The following is a 27,223-nucleotide window of genomic DNA, read 5'->3' on the forward strand; positions in this document are numbered from 1 at the left end:
GCTTTCCCAAATCTGACTGAATATCATGTGATGCACTATACTGTAACATCATATAATCACACATTCTTGTACATTCCCACAATATTGCTACTTTCATGCATGTATATGCAGTAAAGTGGTCACTTCTCTGTTTTTACTCTTTAATAAAGTTGATATGACTTCAGTTCACCAATCAGTGCCAATCAATGAGTTGGGACTGAAGCCAACAAATTGGAAAGTAGTAGTAATGAGTAAGCACAATATTATATTACTTCTTTGAGCAAAACGATTGATTCACATGTTATTTTTACGATCTCTAAAGGCAAGAAACGGAATCCCAGAGGAAGCATGAAATAGTGTTTGGATTCCCATAATTCTGTCTAGTTTATTTACAATTCCCTCCTTCATCCTTCCTGCCTGTCCAGATGGTTTTCTTCTTTGTTTCCCAAACTGAATTATGTTCACTCCTTTAAGATGTTAAATATTTCGAAAGCTTTCCTTTTAATTCCTCACAAACAGAAGTCATGAACTCTTACCTTTGCCGAATTATGCTGGGGTTAGCCGTCACTAAATGACTTTTGGATCCAACATCCTTAGTATATTCACTTGACAAAGGAGGAAGATTGCATCTAGAGGAACAAGAACAAGCACTTCAGAATGATTTACATACTTTTAAATCAGGTCAATTATCATGGCAAATAGGAATTTTACTAAGTCTAGCTCAATTCACAAATAACTTTTTATCACCTCTCCCTTTCAATAGACATTAGATGACTAACTCTTAGCATCTTCAAAATGCTGTCATAAAAACTATTTCTGTTTTAGAAGAAAGAAAATGTCAGCTAGAGAGGTAAGGGATTTACTAAAGGAAACAGATATAACTAAAATGAATTTATTCCATTCAAAATATTTTTGAGGTGATAAGTCAGGGTATACTAGACTTGAAATTAGTGCTCAGGAGGGTGTAGTCCCCTAGAAGACATAGGACCTACAGTGCTCTCTGTGGATACCAACAAACTTCAAGAGAAAAGGAAGAATTGTATTTGCTTGTGTTTTTCATTCTTTTCCCAAATTCTAAATTATAATAGTACATTCAAGGCAAACTCTGCCACCTAAATCAATGCATGTGCGACTTTTGGGTACATGACCAACGTATGGTTGCCTACTGGTGAAGACAAAATAATCTGTCATTTAAAGAAATGCAATGATTCTCCACCATCCCAGTCTAGGCAAGGGAAGAGTACAGGTGACAGAAATAGCTCCTCCTCCCCCCCACACACACACACTCACACACAACACAGCCCTGGGTGCTCTCCTCTACTGCAACATCTCATGAATGCTTACAACGGAAAATATTGCAACTGCAAATCCAAATCCCATGGCTTTCTGCCAGTGAGACCTTAACCAAGTTGTCAACTGCCTCAGTTTCCCCATTACACAAAATGAGGATAATGACTTTTCCTCTCCAATAAGGTGGTTGCAAGGATTCAAGTAAGAAATGTATAAAAAGTCCCTACCTTGATGCCTCATACACAGTAAAAGGTCAAATATATCACATATCAGAAATATCATATAAATATAACTAAATATATATCTATTACTTCTGACCATCCCAAATGAGTCCATAGCTTCCATTAGATTTTCTTTTCTTACTGAGTCCTAAGTGCTCCTCTCCACCCATGTCTCTAAGTTGACTCCACAGCAGGGCACCTCTAACTTTTTCTTACTTCAGCAAACCAAAGCATCGTGTTTTTGCCGGTAGACATCTTACAAATATTAAGGTCTAGGCCATTCCCCAGCTATTAAAATTTCCCTACAAATTTCCCCCAGGACATGGACTTGTCTGAGCACCGACTCAGCTGATCAGCACAAGTTCCTTGATGTCGTCTCGTATTTACCCTGTATTTGACTCCTACTACATCAGGGCATCCCAGGCAGAAACTTGTCTCAGTTGATTTGGAATCTTCCTTTCACCTGCTCTTTGGCAACAAGAGTCTGGTTCTTCTGGCAGCTCCCCACAGATTAGTCAGCCAGTTGAGTGCCCAGTGAGAACAAACACAACAGGCATGGTGGCGAGCCTGGGGGAAGCCAAGTCACAGAGCCTACTTAAGGCATCTCTAGTCTAGTGGTCGCACCATATCCCAAGAGGTTCCCGAAGACCATGTCGGGGAGTGAGCTCATCCGGCCATGGTGCTGACTGTGGTCTTGTGACTTAACTGATCTTTGCAAAGATGAAAAGGACTCACAGGATAAAACACAGCCTAGAATTTGGGCATCTGTCTCTTTTTTTTTGATGAATGTAATTTTTTTTTTTTAGTTTTTATTGGAGTCTAGTTGATTTACAATGTTGTGTTGGTTTCAGGTGTACAGCAAAGTGAATCAGTTATACACACACACACACACATATATATCCATATATATATATATATATATATATATATATATATATATATATCCATTCTTTTTCAGATTCTTTTCCCATATAGGTTATTACAGAATATTGAGTAGAGTTCCCTGTGCTATACGGTAGGTCCTTGTTAGTTATATATTTTATATATTGCAGTGTGTATATGTTAATCCCAATCTCCTAATTTATCACTTCCCCTTTGATCCTGATGGCCCTTCATAACATTTGAGAATCAACCACATTATATTAAACCTGTAAACTCTGAATATTGCCGGAAAGTGCGGTTAACCTGTTTTGTCATCGTTAAATGAAACTAGTTTGTATTCCTGAAAAAATACTTTGTTTTTCTGTGCATTCCTCATAGATTGATCCATGGCTCATGTGTTTGGGTCCACTTCACACCTCCTATCACAAAGCAAAAGCTCAGAAAAACACTTCCAGACACTAACTGCCAAATCCTGCAATAGAGGGAAATGCTTAAAACAATAAAGATAATATTTTATACATTCATTTCTGGAAAATAATGACATTGTGTTCTGGTGTAAATATCTGTTCTTCTGGGTAAACTTTCTCTTCAAGTCCAAATTTCTATGACACTTCCCTGTAGCTCTTCTCTTCGAAAAAAAGCACACTATAATTCTAGCTCCACAATTCCTAAATTGATAATTACATAGATTTACATAAAAGGCACATTTAATACAATCAAATTGTTTCCAATAAGGCATAATTGTGTAAAAGTGTTTCCAACTCTGCATTATCGCTTGTTGGCTCAATGAACGGATATTAATGGCTGAAGTGTCTTAGTAACTGTACTTGTGATCCTAGAAGATACGATCACAGAACTGATGAGGAATGAATATTCTTTGAAGTGGGGAGTGGAGATGGGTGGGTGATGTGGGTCTGGAGAGGAATCTTTAAATAGAATAAATTCTAAACTTCCTTTTTAAGTTGCATGTACACTTAAATATGCAAAACACATATAATTGAGAATAATTCAAAGGCACCAAAATTATGTTGTCCTCACTCATATTCCTGAGCCACCCAACTCCTCTCCAGGACAAAATCACTGTTATCTCTTGCACAACTTCCAGATACATTTTATTCAACCATTTTATTTTTTAAAGTATTGCTTTTGGTTACAGAGCAAATGTTTACTTTGAAAAACGGGGAGTTGACTTCTAGCATTAGAAGACGTATTTGAAAATGTCCAAGCAAAGGAAATTATGGCATTGTTATATCCTAATTCTGGAAAACATCTTGAACTGTAACTGGGTATACCACTGTGTACAGGTAAGGCTGTTTTGGGATCTCATCTTTCAATGTAACTGTCCATGTACCCTATAGTCCAGGAACATACTATGTGCTTTCTAATTACATTTACTCACTAAATGTTTAATTTTGAACGTATGATATTACCTCAATTTCCTCAGGGTGCCCCCAAAATGTGTATTAAGCAACCGTGCATAAATAGATACATAAATGGCCAAATAAGAATACTTTATAAAAAATTTATCAACATTTAATTACTCCCACATTGTAAGCTATTAATAAGGCTTCTTAAACATTCAAAGGCGTTATGATAATGGCGCCATTCTTGAAACTGAATCAAAGGCACATGCACATCTAGTTTTGATGTTACCTTCTTTGAATTTTTTTCAATCCTCACCTCCCTCATCATTCCATGAACATCTGTTTAATCCTGTGCTGTGCACCCTAATCACAAGCACTCATTGATTCTGAACTTGAATATATCAATATTGATTGTATACAACACAAATGTAGTCTTGGTTATTTGTAACAAATAATATAGGTAACCCCCTAAGATGCTTAGGCCTGATCTTGTGCACATTAAGTTTAAAATATCCATCTTCCTAAATGTAGTGACAAACACACGCCCACTCAGGGATACTAAAAACATACATTTATTGTACTAATGCCTCCTTCCACATTGCACTCAGACCTCCTGAAATCACTTAACTTTCCTGAATCTGTGAGTATAATATTTCCACTCTTTCTTCCTTACATAGTTTCTGGAAAAAGCAAATCAACTTATACTCGAGAGCAATATGAAAATTTAAACTAGACTACGTGAATGTGTTACAGCGGTGTGATAGTCACATCATCACAGAATCAGAGTTTCCACAATGGAAAGGCTTGTGGTATTGTCTGCAGCCACCTCCTCACATAGATTAGAAAGCTGAGCTGCAGCAAAGGTACAATGGTGCACTGAGGGTCACAGAGTGAGTTTGCAGCAAGGGCTGGTCCTCCAACCCCTCTGTTTTCTTTGCTGGCCCTTCAGCCTCCACCTAACACCAATGTATTAGCGGGGGTACCTCTGCTCTTCAGGTAACTGTCCCCACTTCTACAGCTTAAACCCCATCTCACCACGCTCTCCCCATGGCTCACAACCCTGTGGCAGCCCTTGGTGTCCTTCCTACATTAGAGCTTGGACAGGGTGGCCTGTGTCCAGAATGGAAGGGAGAGAGGGTTCTGCCCAGATGCCACTTCCCCTCAGAAGGTCCCAACTCACTCATCATCTGCTTCTGAATCACCCCAGTCACAGCACTGGCACATCTCCAGGTTTTAAGTCCATGAGGGAATTGTTCAACATACCATTCCCAACCCCACTGAAGACCCAATACAAAGTAGGTGCTCACCAAACTGACGTCGACTTGAATTAAGAGAACTACATTTTTATTGTCTCCATGTTTCTATGGTTTGTACGTATCACAAAAAATAAGAATGGCAATGGAGAGGAAAACAGAGTCTTACACTGGAAAAACTAGGGCAGGGCAACTCCATAAAGGAAAGAGAGATAGAAAAGGACCCCACTCCCACTCTGCAGCAGGCTTCACCCATGAGATAAAGTCTTTCAAGGAGCCCAACCCTTGCTCTCTGAGAGGGAACTTGACCCTCCCCTGAGTACACAGCTTCCTTGAAACACTCTCAGATAGGCTTTACTCTCCCCTACTCCACTTAGCTCAGAGCCCAGAGGTGGTTCAGTGTTCTCTCAGCTAACTTTTGCTACTTCTAGGCCATTATCTATTTATCCTTAAAAATGAACACAAAACACAACCGCCAGCCCCCTTCAGCTTTCTGCTCTCTGTGTTGCTGGACACCTCAGACTTCCTGGCCCCGGAGCTTTTTGGCCCCTGGTTCATAGTCATTTATTTCCACTTCACTGAGACTTCGGGGCCCACCTGAAAGACCCTCCCCAGAACAGCCTCCAGGTTCCTACACTTCTTCAGTAACAAATGTCCCTTTTTTCTACAACACGTCTGCTCATCCCCCAGAGAAGGTGAAGTCACATCCTCCAGTGGGCCATTCTTTGACATTAGCTCTCTTTTGCCCACCTTCTCTCATCTTTCCCACCACCGCCCCCTCCAGCTCTGAAGCACCCCATCATTTGGTCCCATTGGCCCCCCTCCTTTCTCCTTCACACCTCTCAGGGCCCACTTCCCATCCGGCCGAGACTTCAAAGTGTGTCACTTCACACTCTGTCTAGCCAGGACCCTCCATGCTGTCCTTTCCCACCCTTCTCTCCTCTCCACCAGACAATCCCAAGCCTGTGTCTATCCAATCACTCGCTATCTTCCCTGCTGGTCAAAATTACCCAACGGCGCAGGTTGGTGCCATTTCAGTGTCACGGTCTCTACTCTTGGCTGGAGGTGTCCTAGCGGTTCCTTTACCCACCCCTGCAGGATCACGTCACCACTCTGCTCAGTCTCCTGACCAAGCTTCCTCTTCACTCGAAATGTAATCTCCCTCCTTCCTTCCAGTTTTCTTCGTCCCGCCCAGATTCAACCCCTCTTCGAATCCTATCCACTACTTCCAAATGCTTTTGTGAAAAACAAAGCAGCAGAGTGTGTAGAATGAAATGAATGAATGAACATGTTTATTCATAGAGAGTTTGTCTTAAGAACAAGTCTCAAAGTTGGAGTCATCCTACTGTATCGTCTAAAATTAAATGAGTGTTTCCACTCTGGGGGTCTCCCCACGACGTCTGAAGCTCTCCCAGCTTTGCACTTTCTTGGGGCCCGTTCCCTGGCTCCCCTGGCCTATCTTCCTCAACTCACTTCTATGTGAACTTGAAGGGACGCTGAAGAGCAGCTACCGCTGATGAATCACCAGTGACTGGTTTCCAAAGGCTCCGGGGCTGGCAGGAGGGGTGGGGGAGAAGAGAGGAGGCAGAGGCCGCGCTGTGGGAGCTCTCTTACCGCATGACAAAATCTGCTTCATCTATTTGACGGCCACAGTCACTCTTCTTCAGAATCCCACCATTTCCCACCACCGCGCATTTCTTCAAGGGCAGCTGGAATGGGGTTGCCTAGCAACAGAAAACAAGGCGGGTTTTCACTGCAGAGAACACACAACCACTCACAAAATCATTGTTTACAGCAGACCCGGCCAGAGAATTTGGCTGAAGACTGGGCAGAGGGAAAAGAGCATGTGGAAAGAAAGATGCCAGGACGTTTGCAAGGAACAAACGAGCCTAGTCCTTTGAAATAAACGGGGTTTTTTTTTAGCTCCCTGAAGTGTATTTCAATATAACATTTTTTGGTATCAAACTGGCCGTGCACATAGTGGGGAGTGACTGCTAAAGAAAATGGAAAAATCCCCACCAAACATTCTTAGGATTCTTTTTAAAGGCATTAAGCTGGGAACGAACTCGAATGAATTCTATTCCCCTATTTGGATGCAATTTCATTCATTCATACAATCAGTCATTCACTCAACGTTGCTGGTGTTTCCTATGCTAACTTGGGGATAAACGCGAAGACAGAGAAATCACAGGTCTCAGAATTCACAGTTTGGGATGTGAGGAGAGTGTGAACACAGAAACTTATGCAACAGACCCTATTGTAATGCTGAACTTGCTGTAGAAGAGGTATGTTTCACGTGCTGTGGAGAATCCAGAGAGGGGCAAGAAGGCACGTCTGTCAAGCTGATTCAGGGAATGCTTTCTTACTCGAGCTGAATCTTTTAAGGATGAGTAAGATTTTGCCAGGCAGAGAGAACAGCATAAACAGAGGCACAGAAGTATGCTGAGAGCAAACGCTGTGTTTATGAGCACATGAACACTCTGGGCAGGTCTGTTTAGAACTTAGGAGGCACTAAGGGACAAGTGACTTGTGTCCATCCAGACAGCATATGACTTTCTGCAGACATTGAACTGGATTGTGAAGAAAATGTTCCGTGTACCTGAACGTTCCCTGGGGTGCTATTTATAGTACCAGGGAATATCAAAACCCAGCACTAGCCCCTGGAAGTGAAATGTGACATTTGGTCTCTTTTAGCTGGGTCAGCAAGAGCCGCCAGGCACGGCATTTCCTGCTTGCTGAAACCAGGCACAGCAGTTGGTGTTCTCTGGGGGAACACCTTACATCTGCATAACTGGGATATAAAACAACCATGCTGATATTAAGTCAGCCATCCTTGATGAATCTGAAGGGCATAATATGGATTACACCAAAAGACTAAATAAATACCTGAATATACGCACATAAATTAATTAAAGCAGAAAAATGAAATTCCAGGGGTGTGAGTGATCACTGGTAGGTGCGGGGCACTCACTGTACCACAAGAAGGGAATTTCACTTCCTTGATTTCTATTTTGTAAAAGGAATAGCCAGAGCTATGACAATATAGCTGATGAAGATATAGTACTGAAACTGTAGCATCTAAGCATTTGCAGAAGGGAAAGACTTCCCTTCGTAACACTACAGCAGAGACTGTCCAGTGACCTCCAGATCAGGCTACAGGAGTGTCAAGCAAAGGCCAGCACCCCAACACGCCCAGGATAAGCCAGGATGACACGTGGCATTTTTCTCAGTCACTCCTGGGAGGAAGGTTTGAAATCAACAAACACATGGGTTAGATCTGTGATTTTTTTAGATGTAGATTTAAGTCTTTATGCTCAAATTAACTGTTCTTTTATTCCACGACTATTTATTAAACACCTACTATGTCCCAGGCACTGTCCTGGGTGACAGGGACATAATAATCCCTGTTCACAAGGAGCTCACATCCTAGTGGGGAAATGGATGATAAATAAGACAAATGAGTAAATAAACAGAATATCAGATGGTGACATGGGCTGTGGAGAGAAAGAAAATCATTGGCATGAGAAGATGAGGAAATACTTTTGAAGAGGACTTGCCATTGAAATAGGGTGGTCAGGAGACATGGAAGCAAATCCCTGAAGGAAAAGGGGTAGTGAACCTTACCGGTACCTGTGGGAACCACCGGAAGGGACACTTCTGGGGTATGAAATGAAGAGGAAAGAGCCCACTGTGTCTGGAGATGAGTACGCAAGGGACAGAGGAGGGGGGGAGATTAGAGACTTACCTGGTAGGAAGGTTGGGGAACAAATTCTGTAGAGCTTTGGAGGGTACAGACTTTGGGCTGTATTATGAGATGAGAATCAAGTCAAGGTAGGGTGAGCAAAGGAGTGACGCTATAACATATTTTGGAACAATCACTCTGCTGCTGTGTGAATAGGCTGTAAGATGTCATGCACAGAAAGAAAGACACCAGTCTCCTGAAACAGCAGACTAGAGATTTTGGTGGCCTGGGCTAGAGTGAGAGCAGTGGGGGTGGTCAGAAGTAATCAGATTCTGGAGATGTTTTGGAGGAAGAGCTGACCGGATTTGCTGATGCAATGGAAATAGGATAAGAGAAAAAGAGAGGACTCAAGAATGATGCCAAAGTCTGGGGCTTGGACAACTGTGAAGACGGACGTGCCATTTACTGAGACACGGAAGATGATAAAGAAGCAGGTTTTGGTGGGGGGGATAATTCGGAGTTCAATTTTAAATATGTCAAGTGTGAGATTCTCCATTAGACATTTAAGTGGCAATGTCAAGTAGGCAGTTGAATACATGAGAATACAATTGGGGAACTGGTCTCTCCTGGAGATAGAAAGATGGAGGTGATCAGCACAGAGGAGGTATTTAAAATCAGGGGACTAGCTGGTGAATGAGTGTAGACAGGAAAGACAGGAGGTCTAAGAACTGAATCCTGGGAGGCTCCAACAAGAAGTCAGGAGACTGATGAGAAGTCGGTAAAGGAGACAGAAGGAGTGGCCAATGGAATGGGAGAGAAAAACAGAAAAGTAGAGTGTCTTGAAAGCAAAGTCAAAAAAAAAAAATCTCAAGATACTCAAGAAGGATGGAGGAAAATTGCAGCAAATGCTATTGATAGATTGCGTAAGATAAGTGCGGAAAATTGCCACGGGATTTTGCAACATGGAGGTCACTGGTAACCTTCCTCAGGACAGACCTGTTTCAGGAGTGAGGATGGAAGCCTGATCTGAGTTCAGTGAGTTATACAACTATCTGTATACAGTTTATGTCAAAAGTGTGGGCCCACTCATGCACTACTAATATTTAGTTTGCTTTGTAAAAGCCAACTTAACCCCCACTCATTGTTGTTAAAGGAAAGTCCCTGGACCACATCGACTGACAATACCAGTTTTCCAAGCAAGGATCTGGGCACAGAACAAGCAGAGCTGGGAAGTGGCAGCAGCAGTAGCAGCATAAACCTGGGTACAAATACTACCTCCTAACTTCCAGATTGTGGGACCCGTGGGCGTTCCACTTCCTGTCTCTAAAGAGGGATAATGCTGCACAGGACTATATGAGATTATATGAGATGATGTACATAAAGCATCCCACTGAGCCACTAGCATGGTGGTCCTCCCATTATCCTTCCCCTCTTCTTTCATCTCTTTCCTCCTAGCAGAGTCCACTGACTTGTTCAAGCTACAAAATACTTAGATTCCATGGGTTTGGGAGAAACATGGTAAAATAGTGATTTATCACACTCTATCTTAACAACTGGAATAATTTTATTAGCCTACTTTATATGGTATTTACCTGTTCTTACATTATATATACATATATGTCATATACAACATATATGTATATATATATGTTTTATACACACACACACACACACACACACATCATTGCACTTTTTTAAGCCTTTGAACAAAAGCCCAGTTGAGGAAGAAGCCATTTCTGACTTTGTGCTGGTAATATTTGCTTACTTCCTCTTCATTTGGTCAATGCTAGCCCTCACACAAGCAACTTCATTTCAATAACTGTTTCTCCGGTATCTGGGTGCATTCTTCTGGGCATTGGTAATATGCCAGTGAACAAAGGAGCTCACCAAAGTTTTACAGAGAAAAAACTTAATTGAGAAAATACTGAGGAATTTTTTTTAACTAATTGAGATAATACTATCATTTTATTTACTATCATTATTCTATTCTAGACACAAAATATTTTAACTTGGCAATGGTCGATGCTTACCAGAATGATCCATGAGCAAGGTGTCCTCCTTTTGCTGTATATTACATAGAAAGAACTTTGGTCATCCATTTCTACAAAAATATTATGATTCTGTCAAGGAGTATTTTTATTAAGGCACTAACTGCATCCTTTCTTTTCAAAGGTATCTCCTTGCACCCATGTAAGAAAATATCTACTGGGTCTGAGAATATAGTACTATACTCTAACACTCTTCCTGCTAACCTTAAAAAATACTACTCTAAATGAAAGGATGGATTAGGCAGATTGACTACAGCCATGGTCTCAAAATATTGCTCGACCACCAATTCACCTTATAAATCTTTGTCCAAGTTTTTTCACCTATCACTGTTCCATCTAGTAATGGCCATCTTCTTAATGACTCTATTATATTAACCATCTGGATTCAGATTATGGTTTACCAGGCCCGGCAAACTCTCAGTGCCTCACTGGAAGTCAGGCATAATAATAACTATCCCATCTGTCTCCCAGTATGATTATGAGAATTAAAATCAGCTGAGGTGTTGAACATCATCAGAAAACTCTGAAGTCCCATACAAATATATGAGACTAGTACATTATTAAATACTAAAAGAATTAAATTATCTGGGGAAAAATTATCATTACATTGCTAAAGCACTACTATTACATATAGTTTACCTTTGTGTGAGATACTTGCAATTTCAAAGGTTTACACAGATTTTGAACAAAATATTTTCTAATCATTGGCCCTTAGAGGGTATATCTACTACTCTGATCAATCAATGAGTTTTTAAATGCACATTTTTGCATGAATCAATCCGAGTATTATATCTTTTTTGCTCACTGTTCTATACGCAAACTAAGAACAGATCAGATGATCAATAATCTGCTCAATAATTATTTAATTTGCAGATTTCTATTGAGCATCCAATCTATTTTAAGCAGTGTCTGACCTAAAGGCATTTTCTTGATGTCATAATGGATATATTATTCGTTTATTTATTTTTAAAATTTGTTGACATATAGTTGATTTACAATATTGTGTTAATTTCTGCTGTACAGCAAAGTGATTCAGTTATACACATATATACATTCTTTTTTTATAGTCTTTTCCATTATGGTTTACCATGGGATACTGAATATAGTTCCCTATGCTATACAGTAGGGCTTTGTTCTCTATCCATTCTGTATATAACAGTTTGCATCTGCTAATCCCGAACTCCCAATCCATCCTTTCCCCAGCCCCCTCCCCCTTGGCAACCACAAGTCTGTTCTCTATGTCTGTGAGGCTGTTTCTGCTTTTGTTTTGAATTTTATTTTATTTTTTTTATAAGGAGGCTCTTATTAGTTATCCATTTTATACATATTAGTGTATGTATGTCAATCCCAATCTCCCAATTCATCACACCACTACCCCCCGCCCTGCTTTCCCCCCTTGGTGTCCATACGTTTGTTCTCTATATCTGTGTCTCTATTTCTGCCCTGCAAACTGGTTCACCTGTACCACTTTTCTAGATTCCACATATATGTGTTAATATACGATATTTGTTTTTCTCTTTCTGACTTACTTCACTCTGTATGACAGTCTCTAGGTCCATCCACGTCTCTACAAATGACCCAATTTCATTCCTTCTTATGGCTGAGTACTATTCCATTGTATATATGTACCACATGTTCTTTATCCATTTATCTGTCAGTGGGCATTTAGGTTGCTTCCACCACCTGGCTCTTGTAAACAGTGCTGCAATGAACATTGGGGTGCATGTGTCTTTTTGAATTATGTTTTTCTCTGGGTATATGCCCAGTAGTGGGACTGCTGGGTCATATGGTAGTTCTATTTTTAGTTTTTTAAGGAACATCCATACTGTTCTCCATAGTGGCTGTATCAATTTACATTCCCACCAGTAGTGCCAGAGGGTTCCATTTCCTCCACACCCTCTCCAGTATTTGTTGTTTGTAGATTTTCTGATGATGCCCATGAGTCTGTTTCTGTTTTGTAGATAAGTTCATTTGTGTCATATTTTAGATTCCACATAAAGTGATATCACATATTTGTCTTTGTCTGACTTACTTCAGTCAGTATGATAATCTCTAGGTCCATCCATGTTTCTGCAAATGGCATTATTTCATTCTTTTTTATGGCTGAGTGGTATTCCATTGTATATATACACCACATCTTCTTTACCCATTCATCTGTTAATGGACATTTAGGTTGTTTCCATATCTTGGCTCTTGTGAATAGTGCTGCTGTGAATATAGGGCTGCATGTATCTTTTTAAAGTTTTGTCCAGATATATGCCCAAGAGTGGGATTGCTGGATCATATGGCAACTCTATTTTTAGTTTTTTGAGGAACGTCCATACTGTTTTCCATAGTGGTTGCACCAATTTACATTCCCGCCAACAGTGTAGGAGGGTTCCCTTTTCTCCACACCCTCTCCAGCATTTGTTGTTTGTAGACTTTTTTATGATGGCCATTCTGACTGGTGTGAGGTGATACCTCACTGTAATTTTGATTTGCCTTTCTCCAATACAGTAAGTCCCCTATGTACGAACCTTCAAGTTGCGAACTTTCAAAGATGCGATCATGCGTTTGCACGTCCAATCACGTAAGTTAGTTCACGTGTCTGGTGTACATTGTCACGTACGTGCATCCTTTACAAGTGGTTGTGCTTTTGTGTACTTTACTGTACTGTACTGTATAGAGGACAATAGTACAGTATCTTTATTTCAAGCCCAGGATGTCTGGCAGCACGCGTAAAAGCAGCGGTGATGTAGCTGGTGCTGCTAAGAAGCACCAAAAGATAACGATGGAAACAGAAGTGAAAATAATTGAGAGAGTGGAGTGACAAGAGGAAGAAGAAGTAACTGAAGAACCGAAGAGAGTCACAACGCAGGAAATGGCAAGGGGCTTTTCTTTATTTGAGGAGGCACTGTTAGTATTTGAAGCACAGGACTGGAACGTAGAAAGGTACACGAATGTTGCAGCAGCCATTCAGAAGGCAATCCAGTACTACCATGTCATCTATGATGAGAAAAAAACAGCTACCACCCAGACATCACTAGATCGTTTTTTCAAGAGGGTAGATAGAATTGCATCCAGCAAGGAACCAGAACCTCTGTCATCAACGTCAGGCGTGAGTGAAAGTGCAGGTTGCCCTCCATCTCCTGTTGCTGATGATCCTTCAGCTCTACCATCTCCCATCTCCTCTCCCTCCTCCAGTCAGTAACTCTTCTTGCCTGTTCACTCGATGCCAATCCCTGTATGCCAGCTGTTGGACTGTACTACTGTATTTTTCAAGGTACGGTACTGTAAGATTAAAAATGTTTTCTTTATTTGTCGTGTTTGTTTTTTATGTATTACTTGTGTGAAAAGTATTATAAACCTATTACAATAGAGTACTACTTAGCCGATTGTGTTAGTTGGGTACCTAGGCTAACTTTATTGGACTTACGAACAAATTGGACTTACGAACGAGCTCTCAGAATGGAACTCGTTCGTAGGGGACTTACTGTAATTAGCGATGTTGAACATCTTTTCATGTGCCTCTTGGCCATCTGTATGTTTTCTCTGGAGAAATGTCTATTTAGGTCTTCTGCCATAATGGATATATAATCTCCAAACTTCAAGAACAAACATGAGACCCACCACTCTCTAAACATGAGCCGATTAATGAAGCCATTCAGAATCTTGCTTCTGAGACACGCTTACCCTTATTACGGTCCACAGCCTGCACTGCCTGTGCCTCTTCTTAAATAGCCCTGATGCCTGATTTCCCTTTTCATTCAACAATTATTTGTTGAGCCCTGATATGCACCAGGAGCTGTTGCGGATGCTGGAAACGTATTGGTGAACAAAATAGACACATACCCTGCTCCTGGAAACAGGAAAAACAGAATTTAACAAATAGGAAAGTACAGAATGCTATAAGGTTAGGAAAAATCTCTCTGAGGAACTGACACTGGGACCTGAGATCTGAATTTTTTACGCATAAGAAAGGTAGTTAAGATTTCGGCCTATTAGATCATCAAGATTGGGGAAAAAAAGACAAAAATTAAAGTCTTTGATGTTTTATGGAACGAATGAAAGTGAAAAGACTCGTTACAGGTTGGAAGACTTTTTCAGAAACAAACTACAAATGCCAACTGTGAAAATATTCCTGGCTGAGAATATGCCTTGAAGAAGGCTATTAAAAACTGAAGAACTTAAACCCTGTTCTTTGTGTCTTATGTAAATAGCTCCAAAGCGTCCCAGAATGGCTCTTGTAATTAAGTGAATAAAGCCTTATTTACCAAGTCATTTCCAAAGCCCAACACCTCACTTCCTTTTCCTCTTCATGGGCAATCCACACAAGACAACAAAGTAGTAAGGCCCAGTGACCTTGATCACCTACTCATCTTCCTCACACAGACATAACTAGATGTCCTCAATGATAACTACACTAGCTCTATGAGAGACTGAGTTAACCACCGTCAATCTCTAAATCTTAGAGTTTGGGCTGGCCTTGCAGGGAGGGGAGGAAGGACAGGTGTGGGAAAAAAGAAACGTGCAAACCATTTAGTAAATAAAGAACTGGATTAAACAAAGTGTGGTAACTATTTTCACAGGAATACACGACATTTTAGTAACAGCACCTCTACCTCTGATCACAAATTAGAAGTGCAGAAGTCAGCAAGGGAGTGCTACACCTCTGGCTAGGGTCTGCGGCCCCTGTCCAGCAGGAAGACGTTTCAGAAGAAGAGACCTTCGGCCCTTTACCCCTTAAGAAGAAGGGTGTAGAGTCTCTCAGGAGGAAATGAGACAGGCTGGGACCTGGGACCCTTTGCTGCAGTGCTGCAGAGCTTGTACCTGGACACACCTCTCCTCCAGCAACAAAATACAAAGAAACTGTCTGGGACTAAAAATAACTGTGTACACACCCAGTTGGGGCAAAATTATGGACAAAAAAGAGAGCAAAAAACGCAACTGCCACTCCTGAAGAGCCTGGAGCAAAAGCAGGTTAGTGTGCATGCACCCTGAGCAAAACAACACAAAGGGGTGGGCAGACCACCGAAGCCACCACTCCAGCCCGACCCCTGGACACACCCCTACCCTCACCCCATGTAAGGAACAAGCTCGCCCCCCCTTGGGGAAGCAAGCAAACAAGGGAACCTGTTGTTTGTTCTCACTCCCCACCCTGCTGCAGCAGGGGCCCCAATAAAGCCTTGCCTGAAAAAAGAAAGTTACAATATTCTTGGAGAGAGAGGGTATCTTTTAGGCATGTCTAACAATGTAAAAAATTAGCATCAGAACCAAAGAATAAAAGATGTTCTGCAGAATCACTGTAGGACAAAACTGGAGATTAGGGAGAAGGCTGTAATGTCCCTACATCCAGGTAATAAAAATAACTAACCTTAAATCTAGGCTTCTTGGGAGCATCAGGAAGCCAAAAAGTTTGAAATCCTGGAAGCGACCCACTTGGATTCTATCCACGGTGAAGCTCGACCAGATACAACCTAAGCCCCAAACAAATGAGAGGAGGCTCTAAGGTGTCCAGAATTAGGAGAACTGAGTAACAGACTGAATCAGATTAAGCAGACTAGTGGCCAATTAAATAACTTTAATATCAAGAATTTCTGTAAGCAATGAATTCGTATTTTAAAATGCTCTCCTGCTTTTGAAGATGGTAACAAAAGACTCCATTGTTTTAAATTTAATACAGGATATATCAGATTATTATAACTCTCACCATACTTCACTAATTCAATATTTTTCTCAGATACACTGGGTGATTTTGGGACCTAACTTGTTCTAGATTCTTCTTCCTCTAGCTCCTTTCTATCATTCTGTTTCCATTGTACCCGTAAGCTACATTCCTCGCCTTCCTAATTTTATACTTGAGAGGAAGGGGAGAAATGCCATAAATATTGCTGAATAAACATGGTTTCATAAACTAAAAAAAAATGAGGCTGTCAAGCTAAATTTTGCTGGTTTTGTTACACATGTAACTTTATGCTGATACTTTAAGCTGGAAGAGTTGGCACTTCTATTTTCACGCTTCACAATTCAAAGGAAAAATCTTTGTCTTGCTCTGCGACTCCCTCCAGATTTCTCTTTTATAGGAAGGAGGAGTAAGTCTTCCTTGTCATGCAGTTTTCAAGGTAGAAAAATTACCAAGCCTTTCAGTACTTAGAACACCACCAAGTGCCATGATTAAGAAGAGGAATCAATGTCAATGTTAGATGTGGGTCTCAAGTCCTAATAGAAAAGCAGGGATTTTGATTTGCAACCCTTTAGATAGGCCTGAAAGGCTGTCACTATATGCCAGCCGCCATTAGTGATGAAGTCAAAACATATGCTTGCCCTTATTGATGAAAATATCAAGTTTTTGTCCATAAGAACATGAGCTCACACATCTAATTGCATCTAACCCATTCATTCCTATGTACCCTCACCCATGTATCTGCATGGACTCCCACACATAATTATGCTTCACTCACACACATAATTTAATTTCTTGCCCATATGTTAATTATACCCTCAACCTAGGCATCTAAATACACCCCCCCTCCGCCTCACATCTAATTACAGCTCCCCTCTTCTGAATGTAATTACACCATTCAGCCACCCATCTAATTATGCCCTCCTAGACTATTTAATTGCACTGCCCTGCTCAAGGACCTAATTACATTCTAACCAGTGCATCAATGAAGCCCCCAGCCCTCCAACCATAGTCTTCAGATGCACATCTCTTTATCTCTGTATCCCACTTTATTATTTCAACTAAAGACTGGCAAGTTCCCACAAGCAAATTCCTAGTAAGTATGGCGCCCAACAAAACAGGCAAAATGATGACAAGATGCAGCTGAATCAAAAGCAGCTTTGGTCCTTTCCAGTAAATAAGCTTTTTCCAATATTTGCTTTTTTGGTTATTTAACCAGCCCCATTGGAAGTCCAAATTAAAATTTCAGATGTTTTCTTATTTTGCATGTTTAAGCTTTTTTTTTTTTTTTTTTTGGTACACGGGCTTCTCACTGTTGTGGCCTCTCCCGTTGTGGAGCACAGGCTCCGGACGCACAGGCTCAGTGGCCATGGCTCACGGGCCCAGCCACTCTGCGGCACGTGGGATCTTCCCGGACCGGGGCACGAACCCGTGTCCCCTGCATCGGCAGGTGGACTCTCAACCACTGCGCCACCAGGGAAGCCCTGTTTAAGCATTTTTATGATGAAAATATCTAGCAATTAATTTATTTCAGAGACAAATGCTTCTCGTTACAGATATTTAATTATTGAACCCTTTAAAAAGATATTACCCAAAACTTTACCTGGGGATATATATTTATAAATACTAAATACAGAACATTTGCACATCCCTACCACTCAAAAAGGGTTAATTGTTCTTCAATTATACACGATGAATTTCCAGAAAGTTGTTGTTAAGATCCGTATTCCCCATTCCACTAATAAAATTATGATTTTAAAAAAGATTAGTTCAGTATTAATAGTCTTTCTACATAGGATGCATCTCTGGAAATTGAATGAGGTGAATATTTATATATTGGGTACTGTTTCCCTATTAAACTTTCTGACTCAATCCATTATTTAAAAAAAATAACACTTAAGCATTCCAAGGAATATTATGTATTTTTCACATATCTATTATTCTGGACATAACTTTTGGAAGCCAAAAATAAAACATCAGTTCAGATTGTAAGAACAAATCTGACTCCTTATTAGATCTGTTCCTTTTCCTGTGCTTAGTCATGCTGACTCTGCACCTTTTGTAACAGAATGTTGCCTATAGCCTGAAATATACAGGATGGCCTATTCTCAGGGCTCTGACCTTTAAGAGTCCATTCATACAGAGATAAAAAGATGCAGAACAGAGAATAATTTCTGTCTTGTTGGAAGTTGGCAAGAACATCATGACCTATGTGGACAGCTGCAAGAACAAAGGATTCCGACCCCAAGAAGTCTGCAACAACTAACCAAGCCTCTCTCTCACCTCAGCCATAAAAAGAAACGAAATTGAGTTATTTGTAGTGAGGTGGATGTACCTAGAGTCTGTCATACAGAGTGAAGTAAGTCAGAAAGAGAAAAACAAATACCATATGATAACACATATATATGGAATCTAAAAAAAAAAAAAATGGTCATGAAGAACCTAGGATGGGAATAAAGACGCAGACCTACTAGAGAATGGAGTTGAGGACACAGGGAGGGGGAAAGAGAAGCTGAGACAAAGTGACAGAGTGGCATGGACATATATACACTATCAAAGGTAAAATAGCTAGCTAGTGGGAAGAAGCTGCATAACACAGGGAGGTCAGCTGGGTGCTTTGTGACCACCTAGAGGGGTGGGATAGGGAGGGTGGGAGGGAGGGAGACGCAAGAGGGAAGACATATGGGGATATATGTATATGTATAGCTGATTCATTTTGTTATACAGCAGAAACTAACACATCATTGTAAAGCAATTATACTCCAATAGAGATGTTAAAAAAAAAAAAAGTGCTTTGCTGAAACCCTTTGAGGAGTTCACGTTTTTTGGGCACGAGCCACCCATCCCCCTGCAATAAACCTTTTTCTGTTCCAAACATCAAAGTTTCAGTTTGTTTGGCCTCACTGTGTGTCAGGCACACAAACTTGCTGTCAGTAACAAGATGACCATTCATCAGATTTATTGAATATTTCACATTCAATTCCTGGTTAACTGAAGTTTGTTACTGATCTTGTTTCTGACCCATGGATGCTAAAGCCATAAGGGGGACTTCCCTGGTGGTCCAGTGGATAAGACTCCGAGCTCCCAATGCAGGGGGCCTGGGTTTGATCCCTGCTTGGGGAGCTAGATCCCGCATGCTGCAACTAAGACCTGGCGCAGCCTAAATAAATAAATAATAAATAAAATATTTTTAAAAAATAAATAAATAAAGCCGTAGGAAGGCTGAGCCTGTGCTTTAAGCCAGAGGTTGGCCACATTTCAAAAATTCTCAGAACTGGGGGGCTTTTTATGGTGGAAAGGAAAGGAAATCTGAAGGGCACGCACATTGCAAAGGTAGTGGCCAGTGATTCTTAGTAGTGAAGCAGAAAGTGGCAGCCGCCGCAGCCGAAACTATACCTCATGTCATGGCGAGACTTTGTCTTCTCAGCTCCCAAGGTGGAAATACCACTGAAGGATTCTTTTTCTGCAGATAGGCACAGTTCCTTTTCCTGCTGATGAGCCTTACCCTAGAGCCTGCCTGCCTGCACCCGAGTCCTGGCTTAACGTTTCTTCTATAACCGCTGGCAAGTTACTTAACCTCAGTGCCTTACTCTTCTCATTTGTAATAATGGTATCCACCTTGTACAGCTGTTGTGAGGATTAAATGAGTTCTGTCTGGCACAAGGTAAGTGATCAATAACTGTTATTTTTATTTTTAATGGACCCAGATTTCCTCAGCAACAAGCCTAGAAACCTTGGAGTCATGTTTGCTCATCTCTCAACATCACCCTAACACCTACAAAAGCTCTTCTATGCTTTTTTCTCCTTCCACTTTCATTGTAAATATTTTTACAATGGCTGGTTACTATTAGTCGGCTTCTAGTTCTTATCTCCCATCCCTCCTTCACTATCATATACCAGTTATTCTTCTAAGACAAAGGCGATGGTATCACAGGTGTTTGCAGTATGTCCAAGTGTGTCAAATAATGCTCATTAAATACATGTATCAATTATCCCTCAATAAATCATTAAATAAACAAACAAAGGCTAATGCAAATCACTCCCCTACCAAAAAAGTACAAAATGTACTATGTTGTCTGCCGACAAAAACGTTTGAGATCTTTACAGAGGCACTCAGGACCCACCAACACCCCAAAATCCCTGCTCATCCTTTTCTCAAACCACATCATCTATGCTCACACCCAATATTCTCTCCACACCATTTTAGTTACGACGGTTGGCCTCCAATACAACTCAAATTTCTTGTCTCCCTATATTTTTGTTGAGGCTGCTACAGCGCCTCTTCCCCTCCTCGCTTCCCTACTCAGTTCTCCACCAACCAAATTATTTTTCACTCTTAAGATTTATGAAGTGTCTGCAGGTATTGTGTCCAATAAGATCCCATACAAATTCAAGGAAATGTTCAAAAACTGAAGCAGATCAGAGGAACGTTAGGATTCATTTATGCTCAATGAGTCATGAGAATTAGGTATTAAAGCTGTGCATGGTGGCTTGTAAGTATATGTGGAGTTGAATCAAATCATTTCTTCAATACGTCAGAGGCTTTTAAACTTATGACTGTTGATGTCGTTATTCTGCTTGCTTGGAAATGGAAGTCTCTTGTTTTTTGAACAAGGCTGTATGCAGAAAAATCCCGTAAAAAGAAACAAAAATAGAAAAACAAAAGATAAGATGTTGTTTGAGGTCAAGGTGGGCGCCCTCCCCTCCCCGACCTCTTGGTCTCTCTCATTCCTGAAAGTGACACTGAGACACCCCAAGGAATTTGATGGTGTAGACAACTACTAACCTAATCAAATTCCTTTTTTTTTTGCCCCAGAAATGAAGAACCACAAACATCAAACACATTTCAGCTAAGGACATTTGGCAAGCGTTTATTGAGTGACAACCAATCATATACCAGTCACTATACAACATATTGGGGCAAAAAACCTGACCCCCTGGCTCTATGTTTATCCCACTAAAATGTGGTGGGAATTAAGACATCTGTTTTGTTTTCAATTATAAATAGTGTGCAATTACTCAGTAATGGAGCAGATTGTTAAACTGCTAATCCAATTTAACTGATTAAGTACCTGAACTAGCAGAACGAGATTATCAATTGCCTGCTAATTAACTATGAAATTAATTATTAAGTTTAAAGAAAGCAGACCCAGTACTGTCCCATATATAACTATTCCATTAAAAAGTGAAGAAATCATGGGGGAGGGATAAATTGGGAGATTGGGATTGACATACACACACTACTATATATAAAATAGATAACTAATAAGAACCTACTGTAGAGCACAGGGAACTCTACTCAGTACTGTGTAATGACCTATATGGGAATAGAATCTAAAAAAGAGTGGATGTATGTATATGTATAACTGATTCACTCTGCTGTACATCAGAAACTAACACAACATTGTAAATCAACTATACTCCAATTTAAAAAATTAATAAAAAAAATTTTTTAAATGCAGAAATCAGACAGAGAATATTCTCTTTGAGAATAACTGGCTCCTGAGGCTTCCCACCTCCCCCCAACTTTATAAAAAATTATCTGTCTTCCTTTCTTGTAAGAGAAAGAAGGAAAAGAAGTTGTTTCCAGAGCATCCCTTTCTTCCCAGCATTGCTCCCTGAATCATCTCCCAGGACACCGCCATACAAACCTCCAGTCAGCTAAATTTTATAGCCTCTAAGGGCCCACTCACACCCCCACCTCTACTTATTTCACCCTACCAGCCTCTCCCCTTTTTTCAGTGTGACCCACGTATATCAGAATCACCCTGATATGCATATTAAAGATGAGTATTCTTGGTCCCACTCCTGCCCTCTTGAATCACAATCTCTGAGTAGAGCATGAAAAGCTAAAGTTCTCCTACACAATTCATGTGCACAGTAAAGTTTGTGACCCACCAGATCCTACCAACCCTCAAGTACAACCTAAGGTCTTCCTTCCTTAGAACTTTCCCTGACCAATCTCATCTTCTGGGATCGTCATCCACAATCCTGACCACTACCATCAAAGAGCTACAGTGCTGACTGTCCCTCTAACTAAACGCTCTAGACACTTAGCATTTGGCACCAATTGCTAGCCTCCATTTTGTCTATATACCCATCCTCCACAAATACAGAATAAGCTGCCCAAGAGTATAAAGCATGTCTTGCAACTCCTAATGTCCTCAGACATTGTATACTGAGCACAATAAGTACATAAAAGTTTTCATTCATTCATTCATTGACTTACCCAGAGATGCTAGGAATATAAGCAAATAAAGCAAATTTGTTCACTTTTCCAGACTACTGGTATAGAGGTTAAGGATACACAGCTGAGCTAAAAGAGTCTAGCACACAAGAGTTACAAAATCAAATGCCTACAGAATCCAGGCAAGAAGCACAAGCAGAGTGGAAGGAAGACAATAGGGAGTGCTAAGAACTATGGTAAACAAAGGACACCTGACCAAACCAAAAAGAGCAGGAACTGATCCATACCCTGTTATGAGTACTGGGACCCAGTGCTGCCAGATATACTGATTTTTTTTTTCTAAGCAATACTAAAAATCCAGATTTTTATATGAGATCTAGTTTTTAATGTTGGCAATATAGTTCAGATGACTTTTTTCTTTAAACAGTAAAAGCCAAACAAAAGACATTTGAGGGCCAGGTTTGGCTTGCTGATAGCATTTTCTCCTCTAGAACCCAGGCAGAGCCTTAGCTGACTTATATTTATTCAAAGGGTAGGAGGTTAGGGACTTCCCTAGTGGTGCAGTGGTTGGGAATCCGCCTGCCAATGCAGGGGACATGGGTTCGAGCCCTGGTCTGGGAGGATCCCACATGCCACGGAGCAACTAAGCCCGTGTGCCACAACTTCTGAGCCTACGTGCTGCAACTACTGAAGCCCACACACCTAGAGCCCGTGCTCTGCAACAAGAGAAGCCACTACAATGAGAAGCCCACGCACTGCAATGAAGAGTAGACCCCGCTCGCCACAACTAGAGAAAGCCCATGCGCAATAATGAAGACCCATTGCAACCAAAATTAATAAATACATAAATTTAAAAAATATATTTATATAATCTTAAAAAAACCCCAAAGAGTAGGAGGTAAGAGATGAGTGTGAATCTTCAATTATTCAGAAAGATATAGGAAAATGCATGTTTTAGGGAAGTTTTAGCCAAAGACTGGGGAAGACTCTCTTTCCCTTTCCAGGACCTAAAGAAGGAGGTCCTTTGAGAAGGCAGTTTGTGAAAAATTCAGGATTCAAAGAGACAAAGAACAGATCAAAGGTTTTTTGAAAGTCTCCCTAATATCAGTTTAAAATAATATTAAGTCATATTCAGATAGTCTCATCCTAAACAGTTGTTTGTTTTCTAACCAAAATGGGATCATCTTATCCTTGCTGTTGCAACATGCATGTTTATTTAACAAGATATGATGCACATCTTTCCACCATTGTTTTAATACCCTCATTCTATTTGACTGGATAGGTGGCTCATAATTTAATCGATTCCTTACTGTGAATATTTTAGGTGGTTCCCAATTTTTCACTATGATAAACAACACTGCTATAAACATCTTTGGATTGTGGCAAATCCAGGCAGGTGGATAGGGAGGGAGGGATGAGCCCAGTCTATTTTCTCCTTTGGTATAAACAATCAGGTTGGCTTAATTTTATGTAAAGTTCCATGCAGGAGCCTCTTCAAGACCACTTTTCAGCAAGAGTGCCATCCCTAACCCATTCCACACAGAATTCCTCATGCTGTTACGGACCTGATACATACAACCTTGAGAACTTGATCAGTTCTTTTAAGGTAAATCCTTAGAAGTGGAATCGCTGGGTCAGATAAGAAGCACATATTTAAGGCTTTTGATATGCACTGAGAAATTTCTCACCAGAAAAACTGTACCAGGTTCACTGACCCCAGTGTGCCCTAACAACCTGGGTCATATCAATAAAAGTTAGCAACTGAGTAAGTATTCATCCATTTCCATAAGAAAAACAGAGTGGAAATCTCCTTATATACTCTCACAGCTATTTCAGACATACCAAGGGAGATACTTTATTGTGTTATAATCATTCTATGGTGGATTATTTAATCTGAGAGGAAATGATACTCAAACAGGATCCAAGGTATTAACATAAGTGAACTAGAAAAGAGGAGATAAGAGTCTCCCGGGGAAAGGAAGAGAGGGCCAAGAAGCTCTATAGAAAGACAGAACTTAGTGTTTATGAGGAACTGAAAGCAGGCCAAGAAGGTGAAGTGTAAAGGGTGAGAGGGAACACTATGGAAACTGATGCTGGAACCCCAGGCAGGGACCAGACCAGGCAGAGCCTTGTGGGCCTAAGAAGGCTGTCTTCTCCTGAAATCAATGGGAAGCTATCAAGGATTTTAAGCAATGTGATGGCATAATCTGATCTACATTCTAAAACAATAACTCAGGCTGCAATGTGGAAACAGACCGGTGAGGAGGCCAGATTAGATACAAGAAGGCCAATAAGAGACTACCGTAAAATTCTAGGCAAGAGGCCACTGTCATCTGGAATAGGATGGCAGAGGCAATGGTGGAAAATAAGGAATAGAGATAAAGAGAGAGAAACGATCTTCACAAACATCAAAATGTCTTTCAGCACTACCCGGTAATAATTTCTCAAGAATAATGTGTTTGAAAAGTGATTAATAATAATAGCAAAACAAACAAAACCAAAATAACAACTACACACATGTCCGGCACCAATACTGTGGCTCACTTTAAAACTGTATGATCATTTCATCTCAAGACTAGGATGAAATTCTGAACACTAAGAAGGTGATCTCAGACACACCATCCCACACCCTTTCCTTCTCCCAGTGCTGTTGCCTTCGTGGGAATGACCTTGGGTCCTTCTAGCACAGGCAGCATCTCCTTCCAAAAGAATGAGGCTGCTGTCATGTGGTTGCAAAGGCTTTGGAAGAATAGCTATCCATTCTATTGTTCATTCAGCTCGTTTTCATTTACCACCTGCTATGCCACGTGCCAGGCTCTGTCTAGGTGCTGCCTTCAAGGAGTTTACAGCCTGGCGCACAGAAAGCACGTGAACAAATCACTGCTATTCAATAGTATAGTAATAGATATATACACAAATTTGGGTGGGGTGGGGGGGCGGAGGACAGATTTTTAGTTGATATGGCAGACAATGGAGATTTGGGAGAGGGAACTGGGAAGGTTATTCAGACATGAAGATGCTTTAGCTGGATCTTGAAAAATAAGAATTCATCAGACAAGGAAAGGAAGAATATTCTGGGCAGAGGGAATAAAAAAGCACAGCTTTTGGGGGGAAATGCAAGTCATGTGGTAATTACAGAGTACAGTTGACCTTTGAACAGCAGGAGGATGAGGGACCCCAACTCTCCACACAGTCAAAAATTCTCATGTTAACTTATAATCAGCCCTTCTTATACTCGTTTCTCTGTATTCATGGTTCTGAACCCATGATTCAACGCACGGCAGACGGGAAAGTACTTCAGTACTTACCTTTGGAAAAAATCTGCGTATAAGTGGATCCATCCTTAAACCCGTGTTGTTTAAGGATCAACTGTATCAAGTAATGAGAAGCAGGGGAAAGAAGGTGGACGGCTGTTACTAAGCTTATATTATTTTATATTCTCCGAGAGTTCAGATATTGAAGGCCTGTGTGCCCCCGTATGAAGTTTGAACTTTATCCTGTAGCGGGTAATCAAGCAGGGTTAACTTGACCAAGACTGATCCCCCACGGTCCAGAAAAGGAAGTGGCCTCTGATAAAGTTCCATGGATACCAGCAGTGGTCAGGCGCTGAAGACCCTCAATCCTGGCCAGTAGCAAGACCGGGATCCCAGCCCTCCCATCATGCCAGGGAAGAGGCTAGCTCCTGCCGAACCATGAGCTGATGGATAAATCCTTTTCTGGCAAGCTACGTCATTCACCTGTGTCTGCAAGCCTTGTCCTCTAGAGGCCCATCATGACTGCAGAGGGCTTTCCATAACCCACAAGCACTGAGCTGATAAACCAGACCGAAGCCAAGGCTCTGCCGTATCTTAATACTTTAATATCACAGTCTTTGAATCACACACACCTAATTAGACGGCTAATATGTCAGCCTAGTTTAAGAGTCCCTCTCCTGGCATCCAGAAAGTCTAGGATCTCATCATTTGTAATTATGAAAAGGCAGCAAAGTATCTGCCAGCTGCTACTTGGCCTTCTCTGTGAGATTCCTCCACTGACACTGCTCCAGCAGATTTGGTGAGTGTGCCGTTTGGCCACTTGCTCTTGTGTGCATGGCGGGCAGAGAGAAGCGACCTAAGAGAAGTTACACAAACATATTTACGTTTTATAATGACAGCCGTTGGCAGCAGGGTGGAGGGCATTTCAGGGAGGCAAGTTCATAAGAGTGAAACCTGTCAGAAAGTTCTTGAATGAGCCCATAGAACAGATGATAAACCCTGAACTACCACAGTGGCAAAGAGGTCAGGGAAGAGGGGATGGAGTCAAGAGATATTTACAAAATAAAACTGCATTGGGGAAGTGGTTAGTACAGAGGACAGATTCAAACGTAAGACCCAGGTGTCAACTCTAGTGATTCGTGGGCTATAGTATCATTACCTGAGGCAGGAAGCCAAGAAGAGAAGCCGGCTGGGGAGGGAGGGCATTTAAGTTTGAACATGTGGAAGGTAAGGAACCTCTGGGACACTGAAGACAGTACCCGCTGTGGGGAGAGAATGGGTCTGTCTTTACTCACCACTACCTCCCCAGAACTAGCACTGTCCCTAGTACACAGCACAAGGTGCTTAATAAATGCTTGATGAATGAATGGGTGAACTCATTTTATACAGAATCACCAAAAT

General features: G+C 41.0%; 1 protein-coding gene across 1 annotated transcript in view; it reads right to left on the reverse strand.

The window, feature by feature from the left end:
* The window catches only part of ST8SIA1 (ST8 alpha-N-acetyl-neuraminide alpha-2,8-sialyltransferase 1), a gene marked incomplete at both ends in the record, with an annotated part of 153,667 nt that overhangs the window by 54,186 nt on the left and 72,258 nt on the right, over positions 1–27,223 (reverse strand). The window contains 2 exons of the mRNA XM_081249202.1: positions 516–608; positions 6,604–6,713. Coding sequence (XP_081105328.1) covers positions 516–608; positions 6,604–6,713 — 203 coding nt within the window. The remainder of the gene's footprint in view (positions 1–515; positions 609–6,603; positions 6,714–27,223) is intronic.

The sequence above is a fragment of the Mesoplodon bidens genome (genome assembly GCF_964165515.1).
Source record: "Mesoplodon bidens genome assembly, chromosome: 11".
Classification (NCBI taxonomy): Eukaryota; Metazoa; Chordata; class Mammalia; order Artiodactyla; family Ziphiidae; genus Mesoplodon; species Mesoplodon bidens.